Source organism: Doryrhamphus excisus, linkage group LG13, assembly GCF_037039965.1.
Source record: "Doryrhamphus excisus strain RoL-2023G ecotype Guam linkage group LG13, RoL_Dexc_Guam_v1.1, whole genome shotgun sequence".
NCBI classification, from domain to species: domain Eukaryota; kingdom Metazoa; phylum Chordata; class Actinopteri; order Syngnathiformes; family Syngnathidae; genus Doryrhamphus; species Doryrhamphus excisus.
The window spans coordinates 20,195,837-20,219,969 of NC_136369.1; the positions used below are offsets into that span (position 1 = coordinate 20,195,837).

The window sequence follows — 24,133 nt, forward strand, 5'->3', positions numbered from 1 at the left end:
GTCAGTTTATACTGCCGCTATATTAATGTTTACTGTCCTAATTTCACATATATACTTTATTGATTCCAAATGTACTGCATTATACTGTACTTTGATTGTGGTTACTACAGCTGGCTTCATAGCGAGATCATGATAGCGCTTGTTTATTTAGGCATGTGGGCTTGTATTATCTATCTATTCGTACCGGTACAAAAACAAGACAAATTGTACTTCAGCATGTGATTTATTTCTGTTCCAAGAAGATGCACACCAATTATGTCTTCAGTCTTCATAATGACACCAAACCACCAAGTCCCATTGTGCTCCATCACAGTAACCCACAAACAAAAAGTGTTTCATTCTAAAAAGGACACACATCCAATTCTTATTTTCCTGTACCACCTTGATGCGAGACACCCGACAACGCCGGTATACACTGGTAACGAGACTGGTACTCAGAACTCCTCCTCTGCATTTCGACAGCGAGTCTTCTTGAGGTGGCTCAGGCCAGCCAACGCCTCAGCCAGTGACAGTTCCCCGTGCACTTTGTTGTCTCTCGTGCGCACGTTGACGCTGCCGGTCATCTTCTCTTTCTCGCCGACCACTGCCGAGGCAGGACAAGACAAACGGCTCACACCAAACGGCCACATAATGATAGCAACTGTTAGCCTTTTCCTCTATAAAAGGCATCTATTTCATGTTTATTTATTCTTGTGTACATACTTTAACATGTACTCTTCCCATGTACTGTTTGACTAGTAAAAGTATCTTCTCACCGAGAATGAAGTTATATTGGGCCAGCTGAGCGTTGCGAATCTTCTTATTTAAAAGGCACCCAGAGTCCAGGTCAGCATCGGCCATCATGCCCGATTCTGTAAACTGCTTACAAACCTGATGGGATGAGAAAGTGGCAGTTTTTTGTTACATCAAATCAGGGCTCTACATTAAAACCAAACATGATTTGCCCACGGAGAATCCTTAAGGTGAGAACTACTTGCCCCAACTTGCCCCATGTAAAATGAAAAGACTGCCATAATGATATCATCTCATTTTTGTGGCATCACATGAGAATCTGAAATAAAGATGAAATGATGATCATTTCTTGTGGTTGTCAGCACTTGGTATTGGATCTAATGGGTGGTGTTTCATTGGGACCACTTCAAATTGTCCCAGCAATGTGATTCACTCACCTGTGCCATCATTTGATTTGCTGCCGCTAATAAAATACTTGTTTAGGAGGCACTGCTTCATCACTTTTTGCTGGTTTCCTTCACAAGTTGGTGAAGAATTAGACCATGTTGGCAGGGACGCCATGATGGATGTTTTCCTAGTCAAACCATCGCGGACTGTGGATTACGGACCGCGGTCTAAATAAAGGATTCTGATTGGTCCGTTTCAAGATTTGCAAGGATTGGTTTGCAAATTACCAGCGGAATTACGCAGTCCGTGTTTTACCAACACCCAACAAGAACCGCTTTTAAAAAAACTCTTGGCAGTATGGCATGCCAAAGTACACTTGCCCGACGGGAATATCACTGATTGGATTTACTTGCCCCAATTTTGTTTTAACTTGCCCCGGGCCATCGGTACATCGTTATTGTCCAGCCCTGCATCGTAAAACAGCAGTTCCTTCCATGGAGACTCACCTGCTTGGCGTAGTCGTCACAGGATGGGCCGACGGGCACAACCATCACCTGGCGTGGAGAGAGCCACAGAGGCCTGGTGGGAGGGGGGGCACAGTTAAGCTGCACTCTTAACAACATCGTTATTTCAGATTTTCCATTGAGTTACCACACCGGGAGGCAACTCACCATTTCCCCGCGTAGTTCTCCGTCAGAATGGCAATCATCCTCTCCACGGAGCCCAAAATGGCACGGTGGATGATAACCGGACGCAATTTGTCGTCACCGTCCTTCCTGTAACAAATCACAACAAAGAAGGAAAATCAGAAGTCCCGGTATGTTAGCGGTATCCACAACGGACTAAAAAACAAAGCTTGTGCAATGCGTCATCTCACCCCACAAAGGTCAGGTCGAAGCGGATGGGAAGCTGGAAGTCCAGTTGAATGGTTGCACACTGGTGGTAACGTCCGATGGCATCTTTGATCTTAATGTCAATCTACAACCACACATGCAGTATAGACTTGCTGTACGTTCCAGACAGACGCGAAATATGTGAAATATTTGGAAAATGACTGACCTTGGGCCCGTAGAAAGCTCCATCTCCTGGGTTGAGCTTCCAAGGCTCCCCAAAGTCATTGAGGCTGTTCTCCAGTTGCTAGCAAGAACCAGTCAGAACCAGTCAGCTGTTGTTATTATTCGATGACTTTAATGGAGACTTAAGATCTCACACTGAAAATGTACGTTATTCTTTATTGGTTACCTTCTCGGCCTGGTTCCACACCGTGATATCACCGAGGTACTTTTCCGGACGGGTGGAGAGATAGAGCTGGAAGGAGAAGCCGAACACATCGTAGACGCAGCGCAGGAAGTCCAGGCAGCCCTTCATCTCGGACTCGATCTGAGGGGAAAAACATCAGAAAGTAAAAATGCATTCTTGTCGATAACGACAACAGACCCCTAGCTTTGGATGAGATGATGTCACTTTAGCATCATTTGTGTACGTTGACGACGTCGTATTAGTCAATGCGGGGCATGATATGCTGCTGCTCTACTAGTTAGGCCTGGAACAATAACAAATGTTTCATTGTCCTACAAATTATTCCTCTGCAGTGATATTGCAGATATTGCTGTCAGCATTATTTTGAGAAAAAAAATGTAATGACAATGCAAGCACATGTATCAAAAACCCGCATAAGACCCTCACACCCACCTTGGCAGGTGCTCAGTGTCAAGTACAAACATCAGAAGAAGAAGATGTCGCTACTCACCTGTTCCATAGTGCAGAAAATGTGAGCATCATCCTGCTGGAAGCGTCGTACTCTGGTCAGCCCGGTGAGGGTACCAGACAGCTCGTTGCGGTGGAGGACCCCGAAATCGGCAAACCTCAGGGGGAGCTCTCTCCACGAGCGAGGCCTGTGTCCGAACATCAGACTGCGACCGGAAATAAAATGTAAAAAAAAAAAAACAAAACTTAGTGGTGTAAACAAAGATTAAAAAAAACAATGAGGGTTCCATTCGTGTGGCTCACCAGTGGCCGGGACAGTTCATGGGTTTGAGTGCGAAGGTGTCGTCCTCTACGGGGAAGGAGAACATGTTCTCGCTGTAGTGCTGCCAGTGGCCTGACATCTCCCACAGCTTGCTGTTGTAGATGTTGGGGGAGGCCACTTCCTGGAAGCCTCTTCTCCAGTACTCCTCCTAGAAGCAAACACATTATGCTCAGCTACCAGTATTAGCCAAATTAGCATATTATTACTATCATCATTATTATTATTATTCTGATTATTACTACTACTACTGGTAGTAGTAGTAGGCTAGTATTAGCCTGCTTATTGGCTTGCTTATTAGCCTGCTTTTGCCCTAATTTATGAAATTTGTCAGAGATTTTTTTTGTAAAAAAAAAAAAGTCAATAAAAAATATCAAATTATTTAGGGGGGCTTAAGAACATTTTAGGGGGGATTCAGCCCTAAAACCCCTGAAAATCTTATTAGCCTGCTTTTGCCCTACTATATGAAATTGGATTTTTTTTAAAAAATCTATAAAAAATCTCAAAATATTTAGGGGGCTTAAGAACATTTTAGGGGGTCTGAAGCACCCCCTAAAATAGGCCTAGTGACACCACTGTGTATGACTTTTCAGAAGAAGCCCAGCATGCATACCGTACATCGCTGAGAGCGAGGCCACACGTGTCAGTGAGAGGGGGGGGGGGGGGGGGTGAGGAAGTGACACACTCCCTCACACTGCGACAGACTGAAGCCATGCGCTAATGATCTTGCGCCGCCTGCGCAACACGAAACCGTTGTGGCTTCGCCAGAAAATATGTCACAGGGACAAGTTCTACGATACCCCCACGCATACTGCCCAGCCTCGTTAGGCTGCGTGATAGGTTCTCACCCTGATGAACTCTGTGAGCGTGTTGTAGATGTAGGCTCCACATGGCAGGAAGAAGCAGCTCCCGGGACTGAGCTCATGGAAGAAGAACAGCTCCTGGTCCTACGAAGCACAGGGGAACCAAATACTCAACACTAACTCTAATAAAAATAAATGAGTACATGATTAGTACATGAACCTGAAGGAGGCTTGTATTTCCAGTCTACTGAATCATAGCACTGTATGACCAAAAACTTGCTATTAATATGGAAGCATGTGGTCACCAACTGGGAGGCTCCGATGAATCACAAAAACAAGGCAGAAACACAGCGACCCCTAGCGGCTTCAGGCCAACTCACTTTGCCAATCTTGCGATGGTCTCTATTCTTGGCCTCCTCCTGGAAACGTTCCCACTCTTTCAGCATTTTGGAGTCCGGGAAGGAGATCCCGTAGATCCTCTGCAGCGTCTCCATGTCCGAGCGACCCTCCCAGTAGGTGGCAGAGTTCTGATGATAGAAGAACACGGTACACGACTTACAACTCCGGTCATTTTAAAAACACCACGCTTTGGTTCACCTTATAAATCTTCATGGCCTTGATCTTGCCTGTATGCCTCACATGGGGACCTCTGCAGAGGTCAATCAGGGGTCCGCACCTATTCCACATCCATAAGTGACCACAAGCCCAAAAAAGACAACATTTCTTTCATCTTTGTTGTAGTTCGACATAATATAATAATCCATATCTTACTTATTGTGTGGAAATATGGGCTAATAACTATAAAAGCAATCTTCACTGGCTAAATGTACTGCAGAAAAGGTCAGTAAGGATAATTCATAATGCCGCCCACAGAGAACATACTAACTCCTTATTTGTAAAATGACAAATACTTCAACTTGCTGATATAGTTCATCTTCAAACAGCTAAAATAATGCATAAGGCTAATAATCAATTAGCTAAAAATGTCATCATCTTAATGACATTTAATGACCATTTAAAATTAAATTAAATTAAATTAAAAATCAGGAAGTGAACAAAATTTACTGATTGTAAAAGTACCAGATGGATGGGTAGGATTTAATAAGCTTTGCTTCTTCCTACTCCTTTTGGACATGTGGAACTGGGAACTGATTATGGGATGCACTCAATTGGAATCTGATGCATGTTCAAATGAAATTAAACCATTCTATTAGCATAAAATCACATCCATTGAACACACTCACCTGTAGACTGTAGTTGTGGGAGTGGTGACCTTTTCATTCAAGATGCGACACTTGAATTTGTTGTACTGGAAGACATAAAAAAAAAAATCTTCAGCCAGGAGTGAAAGCAAGTTACCTCCATCAAGGCCGTACTTCCTCGTATGACGGCCATATGATTATTTAAACTAAGTAGTATCATTTCTGCAACAATGACAAGGAAAGGAACATTCTGGATGAACCCTGGCTTAAACTGGCATTGGTAAGAGTCCGAGTCCCTCTCCCTCACCTTGAACATCTTCAGCAGCGTCTCCTTGGTAACCTCCAGCCTCTCAAAGGGCTGTTTCTCCTTCACCACACTCTTGCATAAAGACTCCAGGTCCCCAAACTCCATGCTGGACACGCTTCTAGAGACATGAAATGAATAAATATCTTTGTGTGGCCTTTTTTTCCAACCCTCACATGTCAGCAGACATCTTGGATCTACTTTCCAGTAGTCCGTGTACAGCTTGTATAGCAGTGTTGTTGCACTACCCATTGACAATGAGTCCACACACGACGGCTGTTGTGTAAATAGATAGAACATGAGTGTGTACATCTTGGTGGAAATATTTTGTGATCCATCGAATATTTAAGCGGCGGAATTCACCGGAACCGCCCAGGTTGCGACTGGAAGCCTCTTCCACGCCTTCAGTGATTTTAAACACCTTCCTTCCGCCACAGGATGACCCACAGGTGCTCAACTGGTCTGGTTCAAGGTTCGATTCAAGGTCCCCCTTAACGAACCACAGCTCCACCGTGCCGGCAGCACTCGTGCAGCCCCAGACCATAACGCTAGTAGTCAGAACACAACTGGGTTGTCGGCTATTCGGACAATTTGACTCATTTTCAGCGGATAGTAAATCAATATCGCTATGCAAGCTGGACACCGACTCTTACTTTTGCCCATCCAGGAACATGTCGTAGTAGAACCCGTTCTCTATGGGGGGTCCGTAGCATAAACAACCGCCATAGAAGCGCTCCATGGCCTCCCCAAGGATGTGAGCGCTGGAGTGCCAGTAGACCTGGAAGGAGCAGGAGTAACGTGATACTAGTTCTTGTTAGACGAGAAGACGGGCTGTGGTTTGCTTCTTACTGCTTGGGCGTCTTCATTGTCAAAACGTAAGATCTCCAAAGAGCAGTCGCACTCCAGAGGTCTGTCCAAGTCCCACAGCACTCCGTTCACACGAGATATCACAGCATTGTCAGCCAGGCCCTGACTGGGGGTTTGGGTTGGGGGGGGGGGACAGAACCCACAAATTAAAGCCGAACAGTTGTAGTTCTAGAACATCTATCTATTTCTAATCACCTGATGTCACAAGCAAGCTGGTACGGAGTGGTGACCCATGATGTGCCGGTCATCTTGCGTCCATCGGGCAGCTCCACAGTGATGGGCTTACCATCCGTACCTCTTTTGGCCAATAGAGCATCGCTCTCCTTCTTGAGTTCCTCGTACAGGCGGAGGCGTTCGCTAACATAAGCAGGCCAGGCTTTTAACTGCACAGCCAACAACGTCCGCAATGGGGTTAGTTGGTGGAAAAATGACATTAGAGATAGCATAATAGCGCCTGCTACCTGTAGGCTCCAGCTCACCTTTGACCCCAAGTACAGAATCAGAATCGCTTTTAATGTAATTGTATTGCATACAACGAAATTTGTGCGCAACTCCACGGTGCATTTTGTAGAACGTGAAATAAGAATAATGAAAAAGGATAAAAATAAAACAAGGAATATCAATATAAATATAAAAGCGGCAGGTGCTGAAATTCAAAATAAATGTAAATATATGTACATCAAAAACAATAACCTATGCAGTAACCATTCATTCATTTTCTACCGCTTATCCTCACGAGGGTTGTGGGGGATGCTGGAGCCTATCTCAGCGGGGTACACCCTGGACTGGTGGCCAGCCAATCACAGGGCACATATAGACAAACAACCATTCACACTCACATTCATACCTATGGACAATTTGGAGTGGCAGATTAACCTAGCATGTTTTTGGAATGTGGGAGGAAACCGGAGTACCCGGAGAAAACCCACGCATGCACGGGGAGAACATGGAAACTCCACACAGAGATGGCAGAGGGTGGAATTGAACCCTGGTCTCCAAGCTGTGAGGTCTGCACGCTAACCACTCATCCGCCGTGCAGCCCATACAGTAACCAAAATGTGGAATTTCAGTAAACAAAATGTAGTATTGCACATATTCACTTGGATGAATGAATCTTATTGCATATAAGTCCAGTATTGCACGTTTGAAGCATTATCATTATTATTATTATTATTATTATCAGTGAGGTGTGTGCTCTATCAGTGCACGTAGTATAGAAAATGAATGGCTAGGTGGGATAGTCACCTCCTTTCCAGATGATCCATTTGATTGTTCTTTATTCTGCTTCTTCTCCTTGCGTTGGTCACCTGACTTAACAGCCGGACTGCTCCCCTGCATTGATCAAATATGATATGAATGTAAACAAGCTCCCAATATGGACGACAGAGGCCCGCTACTTTGACCCATATTCATCACAAATAAACCAACACTCCTCTGAGCATTATCCTGCACCTTTTCAGCAGCTTTGTTGTTCGTCTGGCCTCCTTTGGTGCCAGTCGCCCCCGCGGCTCTGCCACCTTTCTCCAGCTCCAGCTCCGCCTGCAGACCGCGGCGGAGGTGCAGTAGCCGGTACTTGAGCTTCTCGTTCTCCGACACCAGGCTCTCCAGCTGCGGGGAGACCACCGCGTCTCCCGCGGGGCCCGAATTCCGATTGAGTCCGTCCCGGAGAGCGGAGATTTCCCCGGCGAGGAGAGAAATTTGCTCCTCCTGAGCTGCCAAACGTGCCGCCAAGCAGTCCGCCATCTTTAAATGACCGCTATGTCGGCTAGCCACGCGGATGGCGGACTTCCGGTGACGATTTCGATGAAAATAAATCCCCCCTTTTTATTTTAAACACACGACAGATATCGTAATATTAAAGCGCCATACAACTCGTAAAAAAAGACCATATTACACAATTCTGTACAGCATTTTTTTCATGTTGTCCTCACCATTTACGATTGCCATTGTTTACTATTTGTGCTCTCATTGTTTACTCCGTCCACTACTATTACTAAGCATTAATTTACTTCATTAATACTCTGTATACTCTTGTTAATTACCATTAGAAAATGAATGAATGAATGAATTTAAGTCTATGTATAGTATACAGTACATGACAGGTGTCATGCAGTACAGCCGTACAAACGTTAGGGGGCAGTGTCAAAATTCCAGTGAGGTTTCAAGTCACGTGACCACTGCAGCCCAAGCGTGTGTGTAGTACGCCGACTGACAGCGATGTAAACATGCACCGTTTACCTTTGCATATCATGGATTTGCTGCTGTAAAGGTACACAAGAAACTGTCATATTCAGTGTAGTTTGATTAAAGAAGACGTAGTTTAATTTTACGGGCGGTGAACATCTTATTTTGACTGAATGTCATCGCGAGTTGTATGTTGTTATGGTTTAGTAGCATTGCAGCAGAGCTAGCCATAACTTAAACACCTCTAGCCTTCAAGCAATAATATGTATGTAATGTAAGATGTAATGTAATAAGTATTACATTATGTTTGTCTGTGTAGTTTGAATAACTTGCAAGTGTTTAGTTTCCCGTTTTGCTGTCTTGTTTAGCCAAATCAATGCGGTATTTATCTTTCTGAGATGTACTCACCCAATCAGCTTACTTCCTGTGTATGGTTATGGTTTATGGTTTAGAATTTATTTTGTTATTGTTAACAAACTAATAAAAGCATTTGAGAATGCACTTGGGCACAAATGACAATGAAACATACTAGTGATCTTACAAAAAATGTATGTGCTTTTTTACATGTCACATTGCAGCCAAGACCTGCTGGAAAGTCGGTCAGCATGGCTTCATCTTCCAGCTATGCTCCTCCTAAACTTGATGACTTTATCCTGACAGAACGGCTAGGCAGTGGCACCTATGCCACCGTCTACAAGGCCTACAGAAAGGTAGGAGATCCGACAGAACGATTCCTTCTTGCTTTCACTTAACCATTACTCGAAATATCCTCCTCATTTTCCCGACTGTGACTCTTCAGGGCGAAAGTCGGGAGGCGGTGGCGGTGAAAGTGGTTGCAAAGAAGACGCTGAACAAGGCGTCGACAGAGAACCTGCTCACCGAAATTGAGATCCTCAAGACTGTGCGTCACCCCCACATTGTCCAGTTGAAAGACTTTGTGGTGAGATGTAGTCACTAATCTGATTTTGCTGAAGATGTCGGTCGTTACAGGATGCAGAAAAAAAGACGATAGAGAACCCGTGCTCCAAAACAAAGAGGAAGTCAGCTGTTTTGGTGTTGACCGGTTATTTTGGAGCGAAACCAGTTGATGTAGTTTGACAAACTACTTCGAGGGACTTTGACCAAAGGAGCTGTATTAAAAAAATCTGCTTTTTATAAAACAATAATGCTTCAATTGTGTTGCTGTTTAGTGGGATTCAGAGAACATCTATTTGATACTGGAATGGTGTTCCGGTGGAGATCTGTCCCGTTTCATCCGCAGTCGTCGGATCTTGCCGGAAAGAGTCGCCCGGCGCTTCCTGCAGCAGATGGGTAAGTTGGTTCTGAATGGTCCTGTTTGTAACTTGTCAACACGCGTCATGCGTTCCTTTAAATCAGTTAGACAGTTAAGCCAGTTAACCATGACTGGAAAACAAAAGTTTAGCCTATGAACGATTTTATTAAACGCCGTCTAAACTGCACCAACAGCCTGTGCACTCCAGTTTCTACACGAGCGAAACATCTCCCACTTGGATTTGAAACCACAGAACATCTTGCTCAGCGGCTCGGTCCTCAAACTGGCAGGTAATCACGTCCACACCCGCCCATCATTAGGTGAATTGTCCATGAGGGAAGTGTGAATGGTTGTGGGTTTTCTCCGGGTACTCCGGTTTCCTCCCACATTCCAAAAACATGCTAGGTTAATTAGCCACTCCAAATTGTCCATAGGTATGAATGTGAGTGTGAATGGTTGTTTGTCTATATGTGCCCTGTGATTGGCTGGCCACCAGTCCAGGGTGTACCCCGCCTCTCTTGCCCCAAGACAGCTGGGATAGGCTCCAGCACCCCCGCAACCCTCGTGAGGAAAAAGCGGTAGTGAATGAATGAATGAATTTGGAGTGGCCAATTAACCTAGCATGTTTTTGGAATGTGGGAGGAAACCGGAGTGCACGAGGAGAACATGCAAACTCCACACAGGCCGAGGGTGGAATTGAACACAGGTCTCCTAGCTGTGAGGCCTGCGTGCTAACCACACATTGAATTACATGAATTTAAATAAAAATTAAATTTTCATACATTTTATTGTATTAATTACTATTCATGTTTATTTTAATTACACTTGAGTCCCACCCTTCACTTTTTGTTTTTACCTGCTAGCAAGTGCAGCACGTGCTGACTCTTTTAACCGAAGCTGTAGTTCTTCTGAACTTGGATGTTGGGTCCCAATTGCCCTCCAGACTTTGGCTTTGCCCAGTATATGTCACCGTGGGATGAGAAGAGCGTGCTGAGGGGCTCTCCTCTCTACATGGCTCCTGAGATGGTGTGTCGGCGACAGTACGACTCCAGGGTGGATCTCTGGTCGGTGGGAGTCATTCTTTATGGTGAGTGTCTGTTTGTGTCTGGTTCGTTGCTATTAGGATAAGACATTTTGTTTTTAAAACGGTATAAATAAATTGAATTAAATGATGTGCACGTACAGAGGCACTGTTTGGACGGGCTCCCTTTGCTTCAAAGTCGTACTCTGAATTGGAGGAGAAGATTCGGAGTAACCAACGCATTGATGTAAGTAACCATTAAGGTTTGCACGGATTGACTAATTTAAGATAAGATAAGATATGTCTTTAAATTTTTATTGCACAGCAGCAAGAGTACAGAATCAGTTAAGCAGTACAAAATACACAATATAAAAAATAAACAATATAACCCAAGTATTAACAAATCAACAATTTAGTTTAGACTAGTTTGTACATGCGTCCACATATCCACTAGGGGGCAGACTTTGCTGGATAAACAGCACTTTGTGGCCTGTTCCATCCAATAAGTATTACCTTATCCAGTATGTATGCATTTGTACTGCGTTGTGATGTACAGCAACATTGTATAATACTCAGAATTGTTTATGAGCTACATATAAAGTAAAATATTATATTTAGCGTTATGGATTGTGCAGCGTGTCGAGATAGCATAACACAATAAGGTCACTTTTATGTGCCTCAGCTCCCACCCGGGGCCAGGGTCTCCAAGCAGTGCCGAGACCTCCTTCTGCGGCTCCTGGAGAGAAATCCCGACACCCGGATCACCTTTGCTGAGTTCTTCACACACCCCTTTGTGGACCTGGAGCACATGCCGAGTGCCGAGAGCTTAGGGAAGGCAGTACGTGACCAAGACCAGTTTGTGTGGCTCAGTTAATATACATTGATATGCATTTAATTATGTTACTTCCTGTTTGGGACCCGCAGAAAGACTTGGTCCTGCAGGCAGTTCAGAAGGACCAGGGGAGCGAGTGGTCCGCCGCGCTCTCTTTGTACTGCAGTGCCCTGGAGCACTTTGTCCCTGCTATTTACTGTAAGATCACCTTGCCACTCTCACGGTGCTCTGTTAGCTTTGCTAAACCAGCAATCAAGCATACATAATACCTCGTACATACACCTCTTCTAGACGAGACCGACCAGCAGCGGAAAGATGTCCTCAGGAAGAAGGTAGGCCTACGTATTCCTTGCTTACAGTGGTGTGAAAAAGTGTTTGACCCCTTTCTGGTTGCTGTTTGTCACACTTAAATGTTTCAGGTCATCAAACAAATTGAAAGATTAGTCAATGACAACACAAATGAATACAACATGCAGTTTTGAATTAGAACTTTTTATTATTATTGAGAAAAAAAATCCAAATCCCAAAAAAAAAAAGTGTGCCCTCTCCCCTCCATTAAAACATAATTTAACTGAGATTATTTGAGCCCCATCAGTCTGGGAAAGGCTATAAAGACATTTGTAAAGCTTTGGGACTACAGCCAACCAAAGTGAGAGCCATTATCCGCAAATGTCAAAAACATGGAACGGTGATGAACCTTCCCAGGAGTGGCCGGCCAACCAAAATGACCCCAAGAACGCAGTGACAACTCATCAAAGAGGTCACAAAAGACCCCACAACAAAGAACCGCAGGCGTCACTTGCCTTAGTTAAGGTCAGTGTTCATACCTTCACCGTAAGAAAGACACTGGGCAAAAACTGTCAATATGAAATCAGGGAGGGGGCAAACACTTGTACACACCACTGTATGATATCAATGGCGAACATATGGGGAGGCTGAGGTGGTTAAAGGTGGAGGTCCCTCCCATCAGGTCAGCCAGTATGCGTCCAGAGCAGAGGAGCTGAAAGTCCTGGTGGCGTCGGACAACAAACTCATCTTTGAGGAGGCCCGCACCTCCAGGGACGTCCTCCGAGGTACAGAATACCGCTGCGTCCCGCGGAGGCAGGTCCAAAAAGCACGCAGGCAATCTTGATGTAGATGTCACATGACAGCAGTCAGCTGACTTTAAACTCCCCTCCTGATTCGCTCTTGCTCCCCTGCGGCAATGAACAGACGTGTGAAACCGCACATCGAGATGCAACCTTCGTCTTTGCTATTCCAATTACAGATAAACTAAGTTTAAATAAATTACCCGCACAAAATACGACTTATACTCCAGTGTGACTTATGCATGTTTTTTCTACCTAAATATGCATTTTTGGCCTTGTGCGACTTATACTCCAGTGCGACTTATGTATGTTTTTTTCTACCAAATTATGCATTGTTGGCCTTGTGTGACTTATACTCCAGTGCGACGTATGTATGTTTTTTTCTACCTAATTATGCATTTTTGGCCTTTTGAGACTTATACTCCAGTGTGACTTATGTATGTTTTTTTCTACCTAATTATGCGTTTTTGGCCTTGTGCGACTTATACTCCAGTGCGACTTATGTATGTTTTTTTCTACCTAATTATGCATTTTGGCCTTGTGCGACTTATACTCCAGTGCAACTTATGTATGTTTTTTTCCACCTAATTATGCAATTTTGGCCTTGTGAGACTTATACTCCAGTGCGACTTATGTATGTTTTTTTCTACCTAATTATGCATTTTTGGCCTTGTGCGTCTTATACTTCGGAGTGACTTATAGTCCAGAAAATACGGTAATTCAAAATGTGCTCATTGCTGAAAATTATTCAATATTTTGCCCTGACTTCGGCTACATTGTCTTTTGCGTAAACATTTTCATTTTAGCATAGTAGAATAGTCCTTTATTGTCATTGTAAGTACAACCAAATTGAAAAAGTGCCCAACAGTCAGATATCATTCATATATCAACTACATTAAGAATAAATAAATAAGATTAATAAAATAATAATAAACACTCAGTCAAAATTTTGTATAGTGCTAATGTTTGATAGCAAATGCTAACTGGACGTAACACATACACTGTGTTTAATGAACACTATGTAGCTATTTTGACTGACATGTTACCGGTTCTTGAGTTATGTAAAAACATAACATTATAAATGTACTAAATATATACGTACTTTTTCTATATTTATTGTTGACTTGAAAAGGTGTGAGCACCCCTGGCTTGGAGTGTCGGTTGGAGTCAGACATTGGGGAAAGGATTGACAGAAACGTTTAGTAATGAATTGATCATTTATGGTACTTAAAGACTGTTTTTTTTTTTTTTTTTGTCTTTATAGAAATGTCCCGCGACCAGCCACGCCTGCTGGCAGCGCTGGAGATGTCCTCAGAAGCCATCGCTAAGGTTAGCCATGACAAGGAAACCCAGAATTCTTAAAGGGGAACTGCACTTTTTTTGGAATTGTGAATTTTTTTGGGATTGTGAATGATGGGCAAAATTTAAAAAAAGTGCAGTTCCCGGTTAAGACTTCTGATCCAAAACAAAAAAGCAAAAAATAAGCGTACAGTACATAATGTGTTGTTTGGTCATGCTGTAGGAGCAGAGTGGACTGGACGATAACGAGGCCTTGGATGAATACCAGCAGTGCTTAGGAGAACTTCTGCTGGCGCTAGCAGGTAGGTCAACTCCAAAATGTTTGGCCTTTAACGCCTCCCTGGAGCTCATATTTTAACATCAACGCACGTTTTCAGCAAGAAAGCCCCCGCTAGCGTAGCCGCGCATGGTAGTTATTGGTGAATAAAGATGTAGCCAAGTGGGCGGGGCTCTTGGGAAATACAGAAGGGCATTCAGTAAGTGCGATGAGCTCATGTGGGAGATCGGCCGCAAGGAAGAGCAATCCTAGCGAGGTTTTGGAGCCGAGATGAGAGCCAGCGCCAGCTCCCTGCGTGCGGTACGGGAGCCCCGCCATCTGCTTCCCATTTGGGCCGCAAACGCTGGAAACACACAAGAACCATTATCTCACACTGATGAGGGCCGGGATCAGCGCAGCCAGCGCTCCCTCTTCCCAATAAATGCTCTTTAAGTCGAGTCATGCACGTTTTTTTGTTGTTTTTACTCGGTTGGCAGTAGACCCCCCCAAGGATATCTAGGCACATCTCTGTATGATAACACCGCACAAAGACAGTATATTTCAAAGCTAATGGAAATGTTCTGAAATTAACAATGTTCTCCCCTCCACCTCACCAGCCGAGCCGCAGGGCCGCCGCCGAGAGCTACTCCACAGCGAGGTGAGTGTCGCCATCCATCCAACATGGCGGCGACCTCTTAAAACCTCACCGGGGTCTCATTTTCTCATGTTTTCTTTGGTAAAAACCCAATAATGATGTAATCCATCATCCACTGCATACTTGACTACACTTCTATTCAGCCAGATACATCACTGTCGTTCTGCTAAAGAAATGCTGCAACTTCGTGCGATAAACAGCCAATAGGCTATTTTTTGTTTTTTTGTTTGCTTCTGCAGTAAAGTGTACACTTTACCGCACTTCTAGAGATGTATTACTTAGTAATAACTGATAACTATATAGTGTTACTCACACTGGTACTTTGCCATCTGGGTCGTTCTGTGTGACACGGTGTGACAAAGTTATTTCTAACCACTTTGCATTTAAAATAAATGGTATTATTTGCGGATGATACCACTACTTTTTGTTCTGGAGGGAGTACAGATGAAATCATAAGAAAAAGGTCAGAGAAGAAATGGTCACACTAAAAAGATGGTTTGATGATAATAGATTGTCCTTGAACTTTTTATTTTTATTTTTATTTTTATTTTTATTTTTATTTTTATTTTTATTTTTATTTTTATTTTTATTTTTATTTTTATTTTTATTTTTTTTTTTATTTTTTTTTTATTTTTATTTAAATTATTAAATTATTAAATTATTAAATTATTAAATTATTATTTATTTGTATCTTTTAAATTAATAAATTGTAATTTTAATACATTTGAATGTAAAATTATTAATTAAAAAAATAAAATAAATAACTTAAATTAAAATTTAAAATTTTAAAAATAAATTTTAATTTTAATACATTTAAATGTAAAATTATTAATAAAAAAAAATTATTTTTTTTATATAATTATAAATTATATTGGGAAAGCAGGAAGTGAACAAATGTAACGGTTAGTGATTGTAAAAGTACCAGATGGAGGGGTAGGATTTAATAAGCTTTGCTTCTTCCTACTCCTTTTGGACATGTGGAACTGGGAACTGATTATGGGATGCACTCAATTGGAATCTGATGCATGTTCAAATGAAATTAAACCATTACCAAAGTATCACTTCAAAATATTTGCACAGTGGCGCACCGCATGATGCGATTTCATAAAAAGCGCGCAACTCTGTGAGAAGCCAAACATCTATTTTTGACTGCAAATTGTGATATACCGTATCCACCGTCGACTGCTGTAATGTCATGATGGTAACTTGAACATACTTGTGCTAAAACTGCATCCTTGCAGAATCCCTCCATGTTTATTGCACCGGCTGATTAAAGGCTTGTGGTTGGAAGGCAGAATACAAAAAAAAAACTGCGGTCAAGACGATAATTTGCTGCACTACATCAGTATATTTTAAGGGAAAGTATGGAAGCTATCTGCGGAGGTTTATTCGTTGTGAACAAGCAGCTTTGTGTCACTGATGGTTGCATTAAAATGCAGTCGCAAGCTGAAAAGGTAACACCGCCGCCCGCTTCCACTGCCGCCCGCTTCCACTGCCGCCCGCTTCCACTGCCGCCCGCTTCCACCGCCGCCCGCTTCCACTGCCCGCTTTTCCCGTCGGGGTTACTTAGTCCAGCAATTTAGCATTGCGCTTCCGTCAGGTTGGAGGTCTCACAAGAGAGTTTAAAAAAATAATAACACACATTCCAAACTGCTGCAGCAGGACGCAGACATCCTGCCTTGTGCTCTTGGGTGCAGGTCAGAAAAACACTGTAAGCTACCCATAATGCAACTCAATGCCATCCTTCATTCCATCCAGTAGCTTTTCATGGTCAACATCACGGTGCTTCTCACCCATTTTTCCCTTCAAATATTAAGAATATTTTGTAATCTGAACATTTAGGGCTGTCGAGTAGATCAGGTTTGTTTTACAAATGTGATCTTTGCGTCCGTCATTGAATTGGAAATGTCAAATCTTTGAACGCATACGCCGTCATACGCCACGAATAACCGCTTTTCTTTCTCTTCTCCAGATCAAAAGTCTCATGAGCAGAGCTGAGTACCTCAAAAAGAATATCAAGGTGAGGTTAAGACACAGTGGCACGTACTGTGGAAGTGTAAAGGTATATTCTTCCGTCAGATATTAGTGGTAGACGCCTGTGGAGGCTTTAAGGTATATTCCTTCATCAGATATTAGTGGTAGATGCCTGTGGAGGTTTTAAGGTATATTCTTGTGTCAGATATTAGTGGTAGACGCCTGTGGAGGTTTTAAGGTATATTCTTGTGTCAGATATTAGTGGTAGACGCCTGTGGAGTCTTTAAGGTATATTCCTTCATCAGATATTAGTGGTAAATTCCTGTGGAGGCTTTAATTGGAGGCTTTAAGGTATATTCTTCCAACAGATATTAGTGGTAGACGCCTGTGGAGGCTTTAAGGTATATTCTTGCTTCAGATATTAGTGGTAGACGCCTGTGGAGGCTTTAATTTGAGGCATTAAGGTATATTCTTCTGTCAGATATTAGTGGTAGACGCCTGTGGAGTCTTTAAGGTATATTCCTTCATCAGATATTAGTGGTAAATTCCTGTGGAGGCTTTAATTGGAGGCTTTAAGGTATATTCTTCCAACAGATATTAGTGGTAGACGCCTGTGGAGGCTTTAAGGTATATTCTTGCTTCAGATATTAGTGGTAGACGCCTGTGGAGGCTTTAAGGTATATTCCTTCATCAGATATTAGTGGTAGACACCTTTGGAGGCTTTAAGGTATATTCTTGCTTCAGATATTAGTGGTAGACGCCTGTGGAGGCTTTAAGGTATATTCCTTTGTCAGATATTAATGGTAGTTGCCTGTGGTGGCTTTCAGGTATATTATTGCCTCAGATATTAGTGGTAGACACCTTTGGAGGCTTTAAGGTATATTCCTTCGTCAGATATTAGTGGTAGACACCATTGGAGGCTTTAAGGTACATATATTATTACATCAGATATTATTGGTAGACACCTGTGGAGGCCTTAGTTGGAGGCTTTAAGGTATATTCTTGCATCAGATATTATTGGTAGACGCCTGTGGAGGCTTTAAGGTATATTCTTGCATCAGATATTATTGGTAGACACCTGTGGAGGCTTTAAGGTATATTCCTTCACCAGATATTAGTGGTAGACGCCTGTGGAGGCTTTAAGGTATATTCCTTCATCAGATATTATTGGTAGACACCTGTGGAGGCTTTAAGGTATATTCCTCCACCAGATATTAGTGGTAGACACCTTTGGAGGCTTTAAGGTATATTCCTTCATCAGATATTAGTGGTAGACGCCTGTGGAGGCTTTAAGGTATATTCCTTCATCAGATATTAGTGGTAGACTCCTGTGGAGGCTTTAAGGTATATTCCTTCATCAGATATTAGTGGTAGACGCCTGTGGAGGCTTTAAGGTATATTCCTTTGTCAGATATTAGTGGTAGACGCCTGTGGAGGTTTTAAGGTATATTCTTGCTTCAGATGTTAGTGGTAGACGCCTGTGGAGGCCTTAGTTGGAGGCCTTAGTTGGAGGCTTTAAGGTATATTCCTTCTCCATTTAGTGGTAGATTCCTTCTCTATTAGTGGTAGACGCCTGTGGAGGCTTTAAGGTATATTCTTGTGTCAGATATTTGTGGTATTGGTAAAGATTTGATGGGTCCACTCAGGAGTTTTCCTTTGTGTGTTTTCCAGATGCAGGAGACTCAAAGGGACGCCTCGCTGGACCGTGAGCCTCTAGCGGACTCCGTAAGAAGCTGTAAGTTTCCTTCTTGTCTGTTTTAGTACAGGATTGGTAGGGTTGGGAGGTTGGGGGGGGGGGGGGGGTCGAGTGATGAATAAGCTGCCCTAAGCGCTGAGTTTTTTTCCCCCCTCCTTCCACTTGTAAAATATGATCCCTTCTCTGGCTTTGCTGTTCACCTCACGGGACCGTCTGGACTCTTTGATTCCATTGCAGCTCCGCCTCGGGCCTCTTGTTAAAAGCACCTTATGAAATTGAGACTTGGTGCAAGCAGGAAGTAACTCCGGGAAAGACACAAACCTCGTGCTTTCACTTCTGGACTCCATGACTATGTCAAAAATGTACCGTTATTGCTGCACCTGAGCCACAGGTACACACACACATCACCCAATTCCCGTGCTTTTCTCTGGGATGGATGGTAGACTCCCAAATCCCAGACAATATCCTGTTCTTAGCCAGAAATTCCTGCAAGATTATAGATTTTTTTTTTTAAAGTGGGGAGGGGTCACTCCATAAGCTTCTCAAATTTCCTGCAGAACGTGGCTTCTTATTCTCGCTCAAGTTATTTTAATAAAAACCACACCGTGGCATGCGGCCAACAGCGGCCGCACCAGAGCTGCAGGGCTCTAGTTTCTTCCCGGCGAGAAGCAACCGCACGGCCGCAAACTACGACATTGCTAAGAGCAATGTACACACATGCGCCGTGTGGACAGAAGTATTGGGACGTATGGTTAGTCCAACTTCACGGAGTGAAAATGAAAGAACATATGGAGTTGGTCCCTCCCTTTGTAGCAATAAGAGCTTCTTGGGGCCTCCTGGGGGGGGGGGGGGGGACTTTTGAGGGACTCTACAAGATTCTGGAGTGCGCTTGTGGGAATTGTGTGTCCATTTGTGAGGTCAGGAGTCACTGATCTTTGTGCCGGTTTATCCCAAAGGTCAGGGGTGTCCAAAGGATGCTTTGTTATTTTGGAAAGATATGCTAAGATGTGCATCTCAGCTTTGTAATAGGGTTTTTTTTTCATTTTCAAAATATTTTTCAAACTATTTCAAATTCTTATATAATAATTAAATAATAATTTTAAATAATTTAATTTTTTATTTTATAATTTTAAAAATAATTTTATTTTCTTTATTTTATATGACTTGATTCCCATAACAAAATTACATTTTTCATCACCCTTTCTACAACTTTGTGTGGTTTGTTTATTTCTCATAATGTTATTACTTAATAATAATAATAATAATAATAATAATAATTTTAATTTATAATGCACTTTATATCAAATGAATGATCTCAAAGTGCAACCGAACACTTTAAAAATTATTATTACGTTTGATCCCCCAAAATAGAATTGTTCTGACTTATTCCCATAACAAAATTACAATTTTCCTCACCCTTTCTACAACTTTGTGTGGTTTGTTTGTTTGTTTCTCATAATGTTATTACTTAATAATAATAATAATAATAATAAATTTTAATTTGTAACATACTTTACATCAAATTAATGATCTCAAAGTGGAACAGAACACTTTAAAAATTATTATTATGTTTGATCCCACAAAATAGAATTATTCTGACTTCATTCCCATAACAAAATTAAATTTTTCCTCACCCTTTCTACAACTTTGTGTGGTTTGTTTGTTTCTCATGTTATTACTTAATAATAAATTAAATTAAATTTACAACGCACTTTACATCAAATGAATGATCTCATAGTGCAACAGAAGACTTTAAAAATGATTATTACGTTTGATCCCCCAAAATAGAATTGTTCTTCCTTGGTGGTGGTGGCACCATTGCATAGTTTATTCTAATGGTCCAGTTGAGTAATATTCTTTACAGTTTAAAATAGGCTCCAGTGTACTTCCAAGTATTGTACAGGAAATGACATTGAGCGCTAACACAGGTTGCTCCTTTTTTGTCTCACCAGCTTGCTGTGTGCAGTAAAACCCAAAGAGCCGCCGCGGGAACCAGCTGGCTTGGACCATCGGACTTTTTTCCCCCGAGCGTGGAGCCAAGCCTTCTTGCCCAGTAAGGCTCTGTGCTGTGGGGCCAAATCAAACCTCCATCCTGCCTCACCTCCCACACTCTGGCTGGGTGGGGAAGTGCTGCCAAATGTGCTAAATGATGTTTTTGGTTGCTGCTGGAAGGGATCGAGCAGGTCCAGAGAGAGCTTACACGCTGTGGAGACCTCAGCGGAGAACTGTTTACGACACTTTAAGACACTCGTGAAGCGATTACCGGTCAGTGTTGTGCTTGTGGCAGCTCTGGCTGACATTTAGCATAATTGTAATTAGCTTTAGCTACTGTGCTCCATCAATGCATCTCTCTGATCAGCAAACTGTGAAAATATGCGCTGGATAAACGGGAAAGTGAGACCTTACCATGGTGATTACTGCAGCCTCAACCAGTGGAACCTCTTAAGGTGGAAACATGCCCCCCCCCCCAGAAAATAATGGACATTTTATTTATCTGCTCCAGAGTCAAACTATCACCTCAAATTAATTCCTTGATTTGCAACGCACCTTAGAGAAGAATCTCATGCAAAAAAGAAAGGTAAGTATATTTTCTGGGCGGCACGGCGGTCAAGTGGTTAGCACGCAGACCTCACAGCTAGTAGACCAGGGTTCAATTCCACCCTCGGCCATCTCTGTGTGGAGTTTGCATGTTCTCCCCGTGCATGTGTGGGTTTTGATAGGTATGAATGTGAGTGTGAATGGTTGTTTGTCTATATGTGCCCTGTGATTGGCTGGCCACCAGTCCAGGGTGTACCCCGCCTCTTGCACAAAGACAGCTGGGATAGGCTCCAGCACCACCCACGACCCTCGTGAGGATAAGCGGTAGAAAATGAATGAATGAATGATTCGGTTGAGCTGGTTTCATAATTATACCTTTTGAGTGTTCAGTTGGTGTGTGATGAGCTTAGTGTTCTTTGTAAGAACACTAACACATTCCAAAAACATGCTACGTTAATTGGACACACCAAATTGTCCATAGGCATGAATGTGAGTGTGAATGGTTGTTTGTCTATATGTGCCCTGGGATTGGCTGGCCACCAGTCCAGGGTGTACCCCGCCTCTCTTGCCCCAAGACAGCTGGGATAGGCTCCAGCACTACCCGCGACCCTCGTGAGGATAAGTGGTAGAAAATGAATGAATGAATGATTTGGTTGAGCTGGTTTCATAATTATACCTCTTGAGTGTTCAGTTGGTGTGTGATGAGCTTAGTGTTCTTTGTAAGAACACTAACACATTCCAAAAACATGCTAGGTTAATTAGCGACTCCAAATTGTCCATAGGCATGAATGTGAGTGTGAGTGGTTGTTTGTCTATATGTGCCCTGGGATTGGCTGGCCACCAGTCCAGGGTGTACCCCGCCTCTCTTGCCCCAAGACAGCTGGGATAGGCTCCAGCACTACCCGCGACCCTCGTGAGGATAAGTGGTAAAAAATGAATGCATGAATGATTCGGTTGAGCTGGTTTCATAATTATACCTTTTGAGTGTTAAGTTGGTGTGTGATGAGTTTAGTGTTCTTTGTAACACATTCCAAAAACATGCTAGGTTAATTGGCCACTCCAAATTGTCCATAGGTATGAATGTGAGTGTGAATGGTTGTTTGTCTATATGTGCCCTGTGATTGGCTGGCCACCAGTCCAGGGTGTACCCCGCCTCTCTTGCCCCAAGACAGCTGGGATAGGCTCCAGCACCCCCGCGACCCTCGTGAGGAAAAGCGGTATAAAATGAATGAATGAATGAATTAGTATATTTTCTCACATCTGCAGATGGAGAACGGGCGAAGGGCAGGAAGGAGGCAATCATCTCATCGCTTTGGGTGTTATGATCACTACAACTTAAGAACCCCCACATAAAATTGCGTGCACATACACAATCCTTCAGAAGCTCACCAGTCTTGCGTGGCGTCATGTAGAACCCGAGAGGGTCCGTTGTAGTTAATGCTCAAGCACGCCTCGGCCGCGGTTGAGGCTCACCATGTCCTCTCCACTGATGGACGCCATTTGAGAGGCGCGGCCGGGTCCTTGTTTACTCTAGAGCTGCAGGTCTTGGCACGGAGTTGTGATGCCGCCGCACGCTGGAGAAGAGGTTTTTAGGCTGATAATGCTCGTCGTGGGCGGTCCGGGTTGCACTGTTTTCACTCCAAACTCCGTGCTGTAATATTCCACAAGCACTTTAATTTGGACTGCTGAATCAGGACTCAAAAGGATTAACATGTAAATATTCATTTTGTCTTTAACTGTTGATGCAGCTGTAACTGTTCTCATCCACTGCGTATGCACTAAAGGAGATTGATGGAGCTTTATCCACAACTTGTGAAAGTCTGAATCGGGGAACGTGAGCGGCAGTCCCTCCTCAGCATCATCAGCGTCGTGGGCTGCTCTGCAGAAGCAGCTGGCTCACATCCACGAGGGGGAGGAGACATACCGGAAGGCCTGCTGAGGGAAAGTAAGGCCATTTTCTAATTATACCATTCAAAGCCTGTAATGTGAACATTTCGACACGTATGAGAATCACACAAACAATCTGTTTTCTTTGTCATCCTCTATTATCCTTTTGTTGTTTATACAGTTTTATAGGCGTTGACACTGGTGTAACCTCCCTCCATTGTGGGGAAACTATGCATACAGACACACGGGACGTTCAAGGACCTTTGGGAATAATATAATATTATAATCCATATCTTACTTATTGTGTGGAAATATGGGCTAATAACTATAAAAGCAGTCTTCACTCGCTAAATGTACTGCAAAAAAGGTCAGTAAGGATAATTCATAATGCCGCCTACATAAAACATACTAACTCCTTATTTCTAAAATGACAAATACTTCAACTTGCTGATATAGTTCATCTTCAAACAGCTAAAATAATGCATAAGGCTAAAAAAAATTACCTAAAAATATCATCCAGGCGAGCGAGAGGCGGGGTAGACCCTGGACTGGTGGCCAGCCAATCACAGGGCACATATAGACAAACAACCATTCACACTCACATTCATACCTATGGACAATTTGGAGTGGCTAATTAACCTAGCATGTTTTTGGAATGTGGGAGGAAACCGGAGTACCCGGAGAAAACCCACGCATGCACGGGGAGAACAACAGCAATTATTATTATCATATTCTAATTATAATAATAATTATTATTATTTTATTGTATTTATTATTATTATTTAATTTAATTTAATATTATTATTTTATTTTATTATATTTATTATTTTATTTTATTATATTTATTATTTTATTTTATTATTATTATTATTATTATTATTATTATTATTATTATTATTATTATTATTATTATTATTTTATTATTATAATATACCAACAAACCTGTTATTCCCCAGATTGAGGATCTTGCAAACATGCAAACTCCACACAGAGATGGTCGAGGGTGGAATCGAACCCGCGTCTCCTAGCTGTGAGGTCTGTGTGCTAACCACTCACTCACCGTGCAACCATCCATGCGTTTTCAAAGGACCCTGGTGGTCAAAATGCAA

At 42.7% G+C, this 24,133-nt stretch overlaps 2 protein-coding genes across 3 annotated transcripts; one reads left to right on the plus strand and one right to left on the minus strand.

Annotated features, from left to right (window-relative positions):
- Positions 1-204: 204 nt before the first annotated feature.
- tars3 (threonyl-tRNA synthetase 3) lies at positions 205-8,102 on the minus strand. Its single transcript, XM_058088661.2, has 19 exons — positions 7,774-8,102; positions 7,567-7,653; positions 6,517-6,704; positions 6,304-6,427; positions 6,108-6,232; positions 5,458-5,575; positions 5,193-5,257; positions 4,546-4,624; positions 4,329-4,475; positions 3,994-4,092; positions 3,130-3,296; positions 2,870-3,032; positions 2,362-2,499; positions 2,179-2,256; positions 1,997-2,097; positions 1,791-1,895; positions 1,626-1,698; positions 756-870; positions 205-583 (listed from the first exon to the last, which is right to left on the minus strand). Exons 1-19 carry the CDS (start codon positions 8,062-8,064, stop codon positions 435-437), a joined length of 2,412 nt encoding a protein of 803 aa, XP_057944644.2. The 5' UTR covers positions 8,065-8,102; the 3' UTR covers positions 205-434.
- Positions 8,103-8,492: 390 nt separating this feature from the next.
- ulk3 (unc-51 like kinase 3) lies at positions 8,493-21,541 on the plus strand. 2 transcript variants are annotated; one of them, XM_058088662.2, is made up of 17 exons: positions 8,494-8,590; positions 9,084-9,215; positions 9,305-9,445; positions 9,696-9,816; positions 9,973-10,068; positions 10,722-10,865; positions 10,964-11,046; positions 11,482-11,637; positions 11,724-11,829; positions 11,923-11,963; positions 12,602-12,704; positions 13,984-14,048; positions 14,242-14,320; positions 14,892-14,932; positions 16,902-16,949; positions 18,575-18,638; positions 20,552-21,192. In XM_058088662.2, the coding sequence occupies exons 2-17, from the start codon at positions 9,111-9,113 to the stop codon at positions 20,566-20,568; spliced, it is 1,410 nt and encodes a 469-aa protein (XP_057944645.2). In that variant the 5' UTR covers positions 8,494-8,590; positions 9,084-9,110; the 3' UTR covers positions 20,569-21,192. The 2 variants fall into 2 exon arrangements, with proteins under 2 accessions (XP_057944647.2, XP_057944645.2); XM_058088664.2 differs by lacking the exon at positions 9,973-10,068 and having other exon boundaries at positions 8,493-8,590; positions 20,552-21,541.
- The last annotated feature ends 2,592 nt before the right edge of the window (positions 21,542-24,133 follow it).

What these genes read in the sequence shown, in the direction of transcription:
- tars3 (XM_058088661.2), bottom strand. Translation starts at nt 8,064, where the DNA reads ATGGCGGACTGCTTGGCGGCACGTTTGGCAGCTCAGGAGGAGCAAATT. An exon ending in ATGTTCCTGGATGGGCAAAA is followed by an intron (nt 5,576 to 6,107) that starts GTAAGAGTCGGT and finishes TCATGTCTCTAG; the next exon opens with AAGCGTGTCCAGCATGGAGT. An exon ending in GTGACGACTACGCCAAGCAG is followed by an intron (nt 871 to 1,625) that starts GTGAGTCTCCAT and finishes TCATCCCATCAG; the next exon opens with GTTTGTAAGCAGTTTACAGA.
- ulk3 (XM_058088662.2), top strand. Translation starts at nt 9,111, where the DNA reads ATGGCTTCATCTTCCAGCTATGCTCCTCCTAAACTTGATGACTTTATC. An exon ending in TCTACAAGGCCTACAGAAAG is followed by an intron (nt 9,216 to 9,304) that starts GTAGGAGATCCG and finishes GTGACTCTTCAG; the next exon opens with GGCGAAAGTCGGGAGGCGGT. An exon ending in CTTTGTCCCTGCTATTTACT is followed by an intron (nt 11,830 to 11,922) that starts GTAAGATCACCT and finishes CACCTCTTCTAG; the next exon opens with ACGAGACCGACCAGCAGCGG.